Here is a 9,251-nt window from a genome sequence, read left to right as displayed (position 1 = left end):
CCAGTCCTGGAAAGCCCCAGCTGTTCCCGTCCTATACCCCGCACTGACCGCAGGCTCCGCCGCGCCTACCGCCGTTCCCCGGCTCTCGCTCCGTTTTTTTGTATTATTAATAGAATTTCACGTTTCCGTCCAGATGCAGATTCCAGCTGTCAAAACAACCGCGGGAAACGAAGCAGCCAATCACGAGCCGGGGCTTGGCGGCCAATCATAGCAGTCAATGGACAAAGAGACCAATCATAGCAAGCGGTAACAAGTATTCCGGACGCAGGAGAAAAAAAAAGCCTTCACTCCTGTCACGTGACATCGGTGCCAAATCATTTCTCAGAGTTGTAAGCACAGCTCTCGCGATGTCCCGGAAGTGTCGCTCGGCCATCTTTCTGGAGGTCGGTGATGATTTGTTTCTCTATATCTCAGCGTATCTGCTGTTTAGGACTCTTTGAGCCACGGCGATGACGTCATGGTGACGTTTTTTGAAGTCATTACATCGCGATCAGGAAGTGTGTGTTGAGAAAAGGAACTGAGCAACGAACTGTGATCAACAGGAAGCGATAGCCAGTGGAGGTGATTTACCCCACCTTGGGTAAGACGAACTGTAGCCCCCTGGGCAAAAGAATAAAAATCCAAGGGGTAAAGGGCAGCTGATAGCAAATAGCTTAATAGGGGAGAGAAGAAACATATCTGGGGGTAAAGGGGGGTAACTAGAATGGAAGCATGAGGGATATGTGCCGGGGGCTCCTCCTGGCGGCGTTATGGCGCGCTGGGAGCTCCTCCTGGCGGCGTTATGGCGCGCCGGGGGCTCCTCCTGGCGGCGTTATGGCGCGCCGGGGGCTCCTCCTGGCGGCGTTATGGCGCGCCGGGGGCTCCTCCTGGCGGCCTTATGGCGCGCCGGGGGCTCCTCCTGCCGGCCTTATGGCGCGCCGGGGGCTCCTCCTGGTGGTGTTATCGCCCCAGGTCTAACCCCACCACAGCTGGTCCCCTCTGTGCCCCCTGCTGCCATCGCTGCCGTAACATCGCCCCCACTAAGCTCTCTTCTTGTTGCTTTTTTGGTTCTAGGTTTTTCCAAAATCCCGACGGAATGTTCCACGGAATTCCTGCGCCCGCCGGCATCGTGGGTGAGTTACAAACATTATTGAGCGGGTGCCAGCATGGAAATACCGGGACGTACCCCAGACTGCGTGCTAGGGCCCCGCGGTCTGTATAAAACATACCCCAGACTGCGCGCTAGGGCCCCGCGGTCTATATAAAACATACCCCAGACTGCGTGCTAGGGCCCCGCGGTCTGTATAAAACATACCCCAGACTGCGTGCCCAAGGCCCCGCGGTCTGTATAAAACATACCCCAGACTGTGCGCTAGGGCCCCGCGGTCTGTATAAAACATACCCCAGACTGCGTGCTTGGGCCCCGCGGTCTGTATAAAACATACCCCAGACTGCGTGCCCAAGGCCCTGCTGTCTGTATAAAACATACCCCAAGACTGCGTGCCCAAGGCCCCGCGGTCTGTATAAAACATACCCCAAGACTGTGTGCCCAAGGCCCCACGGTCTGTATAAAACATACCCCAAGACTGCGTGCCCAAGGCCCCGCGGTCTGTATAAAACATACCTAATACACCTCTAATAACTGGAGAGATAAAAATACTGTGAGCGATTCCCTTTATTACTCCGATGTGTTCTGCTATACCATGGATGGATGGATGGACGGACGGACGGACGGATGTGGTGTATATAAGATCCTTCAGCTACTCAAGAGCTATAGGTTTCCTGTGCGGTGTGTGCAATGCGCAGAATTCTTGGTTTCCTCTGCGGTGTGTGCGATACAGGGTTCTAGGTTTCCTCTGCGATGTGGGGTTCTAGAGTTCCTCTGCGGTGTGTGCAATGCAGGGTTCTAGGTTTCCTGTGCGGTGTGTGCAATGCAGGGTTCTAGGTTTCCTGTGCGGTGTGTGCGATGCAGGGTTCTAGGTTTCCTGTGCGATGCAGGGTTCTAGGTTTCCTGTGCGATGTGGGGTTCTAGAGTTCCTCTGCGGTGTGTGCTAGGCGGGGTTCTAGATTTTCGCTGCGATATGTGCGATGCGGGGTTCTAGGTTTCCTCTGCTGTATGTGCTCGTGATACACATGAAACAAACTTCTGATTTTTTGTTTGTTCTGTTCTTTAGCCCCGGGAAATAAGCCGGAACTTTACGAGGTGAGAAACAATATGGTGCCTGCGCTGGGGGTTCTGGGTCAGAGCCGGTCAGTGAGCTCGTATAACCCACCGAATCCCGAGGCTGGGGGTTCTGGGTCAGAGCCGGTCAGTGAGCTCGTATAACCCACCGAATCCCGAGGCTGGGGGTCTGGGTCAGAGCCGGTCAGTGAGCTCGTATAACCCACCGAATCCCGAGGCTGGGGGTCTGAGTCAGAGCCGGTCAGTGAACGCGTATGGCCCACCGAATACCGAGGCTGGGGGTCTGGGTCAGAGCCGGTCAGTACCGGTCTAATGGTCTCTGGACTCTTCCTGGTCCCGTCGGCTGGATTTAATAAAAACCCAATAAAAAACGCTTGACGCAGGCGGATGGGTGGGTGGAATAGTGGGGCCCCTCATCCTGATAACGCCGTCTCCGTGTCTGTTACAGGAGGTCAAGCTGTACAAGAATGCCCGTGAAAGAGAGAAGTAAGCCTGGGAGCGGCTCGCGTTACAGGATACTCAATATCACATTTTACATTTCATTGGGTTAGGGTCGGTGCCGGTGGTACAGCAGTGAAGTTTGTGTTAGGGTAGGAGTCGGTGGTATGGAGGTGAGGTTTGGGTTAGGGTCGGTGGCGGTGAGGTTTGGGTTAGGGTCGGTGGCGGTGAGGTTAGGGTCGGTGGCGAGGTTTGGGTTAGGGTCGGTGGCGAGGTTTGGGTTAGGGTCGGTGGCGGTGAGGTTTGGGTTAGGGTCGGTGCCGGTGAGGTTTGGGTTAGGGTCGGTGGCGGTGAGGTTTGGGTTAGGGTCGGTGCCGGTGAGGTTTGGGTTAGGGTCGGTGCCGGTGAGGTTTGGGTTGGGGTCGGTGGTGGTGAGGTTTGGGTTAGGGTCGGTGGCGGTGAGGGTAGGGTCCGTGGCGGTGAGGTTAGGGTCCGTGGCGGTGAGGTTAGGGTCGGTGGCGGTGAGGTTTGGGTTAGGGTCGGTGCCGGTGAGGTTTGGGTTAGGGTCGGTGGCGGTGAGGGTAGGGTCGGTGGCGGTGAGGTTAGGGTCGGTGGCGGTGAGGTTAGGGTCGGTGGCGAGGTTTGGGTTAGGGTCGGTGGCGAGGTTTGGGTTAGGGTGGGTGGCGGTGAGGTTTGGGTTAGGGTCGGTGCCGGTGAGGTTTGGGTTAGGGTCGGTGCCGGTGAGGTTTGGGTTGGGGTCGGTGGTGGTGAGGTTAGGGTTGGTGCCGGTGAGGTTTAGGTTAGGTCGGTGCCGGTGAGGTTTGGGTTAGGGTCAGTGGCGGTGAGGGTAGGGTCGGTGGCGGTGAGGTTTGGGTTAGGGTCGGTGGCGGTGAGGTTTGGGTTAGGGTGGGTGCCGGTGAGGTTTGGGTTAGGGTGGGTGCCGGTGAGGTTTGGGTTAGGGTGGGTGCCGGTGAGGTTTGGGTTAGGGTCGGTGCCGGTGAGGTTTGGGGTAGGGTCGGTGCCGGTGAGGTTTGGGGTAGGGTCGGTGAGGTTTGGGTTAGGGTCGGTGGCGGTGAGGTTTGGGTCGGTGGCGGTGAGGTTTGGGTTAGGATTGGGGGGTGGGAATCTACTTGTAAGACTCTCCTCTAACGCCGTCTCTCTGTTGCCATTTAACGTGTTCTAGATACGACAACATGGCCGAGCTGTTTGCAGTAGTCAAGACGTTGCAAGCTCTGGAGAAAGCGTATATCAAGGACTGTGTCTCCCCCAGCGAGTGAGTGTTGCTGTTAGGGTTAATGTAGTGTGCGCTCGCGCTCGCGCATGTCAGTCATGTTGGTGTCTCACTCAGGTACACGGCTGCCTGCTCCCGTCTGCTGGTCCAGTACAAGGCGGCTTTCAAACAGGTCCAAGGGTCGGAGGTGGGGTGTATCGATGATTTCTGCAGAAAGTATAGGGTGAGTCACCAGATTTTATTGCCCCCCCCCCCCCGGTGCCGTTGCGATTGTCACAACCTCCCCGTGCCGCTGCGATTGCCCCCCCGTGCCGCTGCGATTGCCCCCCCGTGCCGCTGCGATTGCCCCCCCGTGCCGCTGCGATTGCCCCCCCGTGCCGCTGCGATTGCCCCCCCGTGCCGCTGCGATTGCCCCCCCCGTGCCGCTGCGATTGCCCCCCCGTGCCGCTGCGATTGCCCCCCCGTGCCGCTGCGATTGCCCCCCCGTGCCGCTGCGATTGCCCCCCCGTGCCGCTGCGATTGCCCCCCCCCGTGCCGCTGCGATTGCCCCCCCGTGCCGCTGCGATTGCCCCCCCGTGCCGCTGCGATTGCCCCCCCGTGCCGCTGCGATTGCCCCCCCGTGCCGCTGCGATTGCCCCCCCGTGCCGCTGCGATTGCCCCCCCGTGCCGCTGCGATTGCCCCCCCGTGCCGCTGCGATTGCCCCCCCCGTGCCGCTGCGATTGCCCCCCCCGTGCCGCTGCGATTGCCCCCCCCGTGCCGCTGCGATTGCCCCCCCCGTGCCGCTGCGATTGCCCCCCCTGTGCCGCTGCGATTGCCCCCCCGTGCCGCTGCGATTGCCCCCCCGTGCCGCTGCGATTGCCCCCCCCGTGCCGCTGCGATTGCCCCCCCGTGCCGCTGCGATTGCCCCCCCGTGCCGCTGCGATTGCCCCCCCGTGCCGCTGCGATTGCCCCCCCGTGCCGCTGCGATTGCCCCCCCGTGCCGCTGCGATTGCCCCCCCGTGCCGCTGCGATTGCCCCCCCCGTGCCGCTGCGATTGCCCCCCCCGTGCCGCTGCGATTGCCCCCCCCGTGCCGCTGCGATTGCCCCCCCCGTGCCGCTGCGATTGCCCCCCCCGTGCCGCTGCGATTGCCCCCCCCGTGCCGCTGCGATTGCCCCCCCCGTGCCGCTGCGATTGCCCCCCCCGTGCCGCTGCGATTGCCCCCCCGTGCCGCTGCGATTGCCCCCCCGTGCCGCTGCGATTGCCCCCCCGTGCCGCTGCGATTGCCCCCCCCGTGCCGCTGCGATTGCCCCCCCCGTGCCGCTGCGATTGCCCCCCCGTGCCGCTGCGATTGCCCCCCCGTGCCGCTGCGATTGCCCCCCCGTGCCGCTGCGATTGCCCCCCCGTGCCGCTGCGATTGCCCCCCCGTGCCGCTGCGATTGTCCCCCCGTGCCGCCGCGATTGCCCCCCCGTGCCGCCGCGATTGCCCCCCCGTGCCGCCGCGATTGCCCCCCCGTGCCGCCGCGATTGCCCCCCGTGCCGCCGCGATTGTCGCCCCCCCCGTGCCGCCGCGATTGTCGCCCCCCCGTGCCGCCGCGATTGTCGCCCCCCCCCCCGTGCCGCCGCGATTGTCGCCCCGTGCCGCCGCGATTGTCGCCCCCCCCGTGCCGCCGCGATTGTCGCCCCCCCCCGTGCCGCCGCGATTGTCGCCCCCCCCGTGCCGCCGCGATTGTCGCCCCCCCCCGTGCCGCCGCGATTGTCGCCCCCCCCCGTGCCGCCGCGATTGTCGCCCCCCCGTGCCGCCGCGATTGTCGCCCCCCCGTGCCGCCGCGATTGTCGCCCCCCCCCCGTGCCGCCGCGATTGTCGCCCCCCCCGTGCCGCCGCGATTGTCGCCCCCCCGTGCCGCCGCGATTGTCGCCCCCCCCCCCCGTGCCGCCGCGATTGTCGCCCCCCCCCCGTGCCGCCGTGATTGTCGCCCCCCCCCGTGCCGCCGCGATTGTCGCCCCCCCCGTGCCGCCGCGATTGTCGCCCCCCCCCGTGCCGCCGCGATTGTCGCCCCCCCCCCCCGTGCCGCCGCGATTGTCGCCCCCCCCGTGCCGCCGCGATTGTCGCCCCCCCCCCGTGCCGCCGCGATTGTCGCCCCCCCCCGTGCCGCCGCGATTGTCGCCCCCCCCGTGCCGCCGCGATTGTCCCCCCCCCGTGCCACCGCGATTGTCGCCCCCCCCGTGCCGCCGCGATTGTCGCCCCCCCCCCGTGCCGCCGCGATTGTCGCCCCCCTCCGTGCCGCCGCGATTGTCGCCCCCCCCGTGCCGCCGCGATTGTCGCCCCCCCCCCCCGTGCCGCCGCGATTGTCGCCCCCCCCGTGCCGCCGCGATTGTCGCCCCCCCGTGCCGCCGCGATTGTCGCCCCCGTGCCGCCGCGATTGTCGCCCCCCGTGCCGCCGCGATTGTCGCCCCCCGTGCCGCCGCGATTGTCGCCCCCCGTGCCGCCGCGATTGTCGCCCCCCGTGCCGCCGCGATTGTCGCCCCCCGTGCCGCCGCGATTGTCGCCCCCCCCGTGCCGCCGCGATTGTCGCCCCCCCCCGTGCCGGCGCGATTGTCGCCCCCCCCCGTGCCGCCGCGATTGTCGCCCCCCCCCGTCCCGCCGCGATTGTCGCCCCCCCCGTGCCGCCGCGATTGTCGCCCCCCCCGTGCCGCCGCGATTGTGGCCCCCCCCCGTGCCGCCGCGATTGTCGCCCCCCCCGTGCCGCTGCGATTGTCGCCCCCCCCCGTGCCGCTGCGATTGTCGCCCCCCCCGTGCCGCTGCGATTGTCGCCCCCCCCCCGTGCCGCTGCGATTGTCGCCCCCCCGTGCCGCTGCGATTGTCGCCCCCCCCGTGCCGCTGCGATTGTCGCCCCCCCCCCCGTGCCGCTGCGATTGTCGCCCCCCCCGTGCCGCTGCGATTGTCGCCCCCCCCGTGCCGCTGCGATTGTCGCCCCCCCCCGTGCCGCTGCGATTGTCGCCCCCCCCGTGCCGCTGCGATTGTCGCCCCCCCCGTGCCGCTGCGATTGTCGCCCCCCCCGTGCCGCTGCGATTGTCGCCCCCCCCCGTGCCGCTGCGATTGTCGCCCCCCCCGTGCCGCTGCGATTGTCGCCCCCCCCGTGCCGCTGCGATTGTCGCCCCCCCCGTGCCGCTGCGATTGTCGCCCCCCCCGTGCCGCTGCGATTGTCGCCCCCCCCGTGCCGCTGCGATTGTCGCCCCCCCCCGTGCCGCTGCGATTGTCGCCCCCCCCCGTGCCGCTGCGATTGTCGCCCCCCCCCCCGTGCCGCTGCGATTGTCGCCCCCCCCGTGCCGCTGCGATCGTCGCCCCCCCCGGTGCCGCGATTGTCCCTACCCCCCGTGCCGCTGCGATTGTCACAACCCCCCCCCGCGCCTTTGCGATTGTCGCCCCCGTCACATGGCCGCCCGTATACCATCCATTGGTTTTAAACCCGCTGTGATACCTTTCAGCTGGATTGTCCTCTTGCTATGGAGAGGATTAAAGAGGATCGACCAATCACCATTAAGGATGACAAGGGAAATCTCAATCGCTGCATCGCCGATATCGTGTCTGTGAGTAACGCTCTGGGGGTACTAACATTTATTTGGGGGGAACCATTGCTCTGTTTCATACAAGGGGGGAGTAAACTTCCTGTTACTATAAGAAGCGGGGCTGTGATGAAATCACTCGGGCTGTCCTTGTGTGCCGGGGGCGTTACACGCGATCCCAGTAGATGGATCCTGGGGATTGTTAGAAGCATGGCCCCCGCGTCTCGTACGTCGGAAGCCCTGATTGTTTAGCGTGGGATATAAAGCGACCCGGACTGTTTCTGATAATGACTCTGAAATAACGTGTGGAAAGCCTCTGATGTAACTCTGATGTCATGATGTTCTCCTTGCAGCTCTTTATCACTGTGATGGACAAGCTGCGTCTGGAGATTCGCGCCATGGACGAGGTATCACAGAGCCTGCTGCCCTCTTACTGCTTTTTCCTCCCCAGTGTCTGGCCTGTCTCCTGCACTGTCCCTTCTCTGTTTCTTTGGCTCTCGCTCTGCCCGCTGTCTCTTCTCCTCGTTAGTTTTAATCTCTTGGTGTCTGCAGATTCAGCCCGACTTGCGAGAGCTGATGGAGACGATGAACCGGATGAGTCATCTGCCCCCTGACTTTGAGGGGCGAGAGAAAGTCAGCCATTGGTGAGTTTGCGGAGTCTCATTGCAGGTTATTCCTCAGATTTTACGCAGGTTTGCTCCTTCATCCCCTCAGTCCCTCCACGTTGTGCTGCGTGCAGGAGCCCCCATCATGGTTTAGGTCGCTGACAGAGGCTCTGTGCGGGGGGGGGGGGCTGCCCGCGGAGGCTTTGTGCGGGGGGGGGGGCTGCCCGTGGAGGCTGTGTGTGTGGAGGGGGGCTGCCCACGGAGAGGGGCTGCACACGAGGGCTGGGGGGAGGGCTGTGTAGGTTCACTGAATCCTCTCTGGTCGCTGATAGCTGTATCTGCTGCTGTGGTCTTCCCACAGGTTACAGAAGCTCAGCAGTATGTCCGCCTCTGATGAGTTGGATGATTCACAGGTCCGACAGATGCTCTTTGATCTCGAATCTGCGTACAACGCCTTCAACAGATTCCTGCATTCGTAACGGGCCCAGGATCCACTGGGGCCCCGGAGGTGATCCGCTGGAGCCCCCCCCATTGAGAAGTCTGATTTCCTCTGTCCCTTTGACCTGTTTTTGTGCGAATTCACTCCCTCTGATCACTGCAAACGTCCTAAAGAAATGACACTAGTGGCAGGAGCGGGACCTGTATGTATAGAAAAAGATGGGCTGAGTTCCATGACTCAGTGCTGCCCCCTACTGAGCATTGACTGTAGTGATTATTATTAATATGCAGCTTCCTGGCATGTCTGGCCAGCGGCCCCCTGTGTTATCTGCATTTATTTAATAAACTGGAAAAACATTGAAAAAGCCTTTAAATAAAGTGAATTTCTAAATGCATGTCTGCCGCTCAGGAAGTGAAATGCGAGCGTTGCGTGATAGCGTTGCGTGATAACGCAGTGGCCCTTTTGTTCTTTACGCCATTATTTTCATTTTCCTTCAAGGTCGATAAAACTTTTAAAACGTGTTCATTGACTCATCCTGAAACAGAAAGACGGGGGGGCGTTATTTCCTGCGTAATTACGTAAAGCGTCATCAGCCTCCCTTTACTGGAGGGTTATGGCAGGGACCCCCCGGGGCCGTGGACGGGCCAGAGTGTGGCAGGGAACCCCTGGGGCCGTGGACGGCCAGAGCGTGGCAGGGAACCCCGATATAACCTGGGAATATCGGTGCTGTGTCCACATTTTGGTGAGATTCTCTGTAATTGGTAGTCCTTCTCCTGCGAAGGTCAGACTCGCCGGCCTGCAGTTCCCAGAGTCGGATTCCCTCCTGCGGTAT

The 9,251-nt window shown here is 63.3% G+C and overlaps 1 protein-coding gene across 1 annotated transcript; it reads left to right on the top strand.

Annotated features, from left to right (window-relative positions):
- The first annotated feature begins 1,075 nt into the window (after positions 1-1,075).
- On the top strand, positions 1,076-8,459 carry LOC149272758 (vacuolar protein sorting-associated protein 28 homolog). Its single transcript, XM_089506778.1, has 9 exons — positions 1,076-1,112; positions 2,154-2,182; positions 2,610-2,647; positions 3,783-3,872; positions 3,948-4,053; positions 7,298-7,399; positions 7,729-7,782; positions 7,928-8,019; positions 8,342-8,459. The coding sequence occupies exons 1-9, from the start codon at positions 1,076-1,078 to the stop codon at positions 8,457-8,459; spliced, it is 666 nt and encodes a 221-aa protein (XP_089362904.1).
- Positions 8,460-9,251: the final 792 nt, after the last annotated feature.

This window comes from Sceloporus occidentalis, unplaced genomic scaffold (genome assembly GCF_023333645.1).
Source record: "Sceloporus occidentalis isolate IW3139 unplaced genomic scaffold, rSceOcc1.0.p SCAF_421, whole genome shotgun sequence".
NCBI classification, from domain to species: Eukaryota; Metazoa; Chordata; class Lepidosauria; order Squamata; family Phrynosomatidae; genus Sceloporus; species Sceloporus occidentalis.
The sequence above is the reverse complement of the archived record's forward strand: the minus strand, read 5'-3'. Positions and strand labels throughout refer to the sequence as shown.

What these genes read in the sequence shown, in the direction of transcription:
- LOC149272758 (XM_089506778.1), top strand. Translation starts at nt 1,076, where the DNA reads ATGTTCCACGGAATTCCTGCGCCCGCCGGCATCGTGG. An exon ending in ATAAGCCGGAACTTTACGAG is followed by an intron (nt 2,183 to 2,609) that starts GTGAGAAACAAT and finishes TGTCTGTTACAG; the next exon opens with GAGGTCAAGCTGTACAAGAA. An exon ending in CGAGAGAAAGTCAGCCATTG is followed by an intron (nt 8,020 to 8,341) that starts GTGAGTTTGCGG and finishes GTCTTCCCACAG; the next exon opens with GTTACAGAAGCTCAGCAGTA.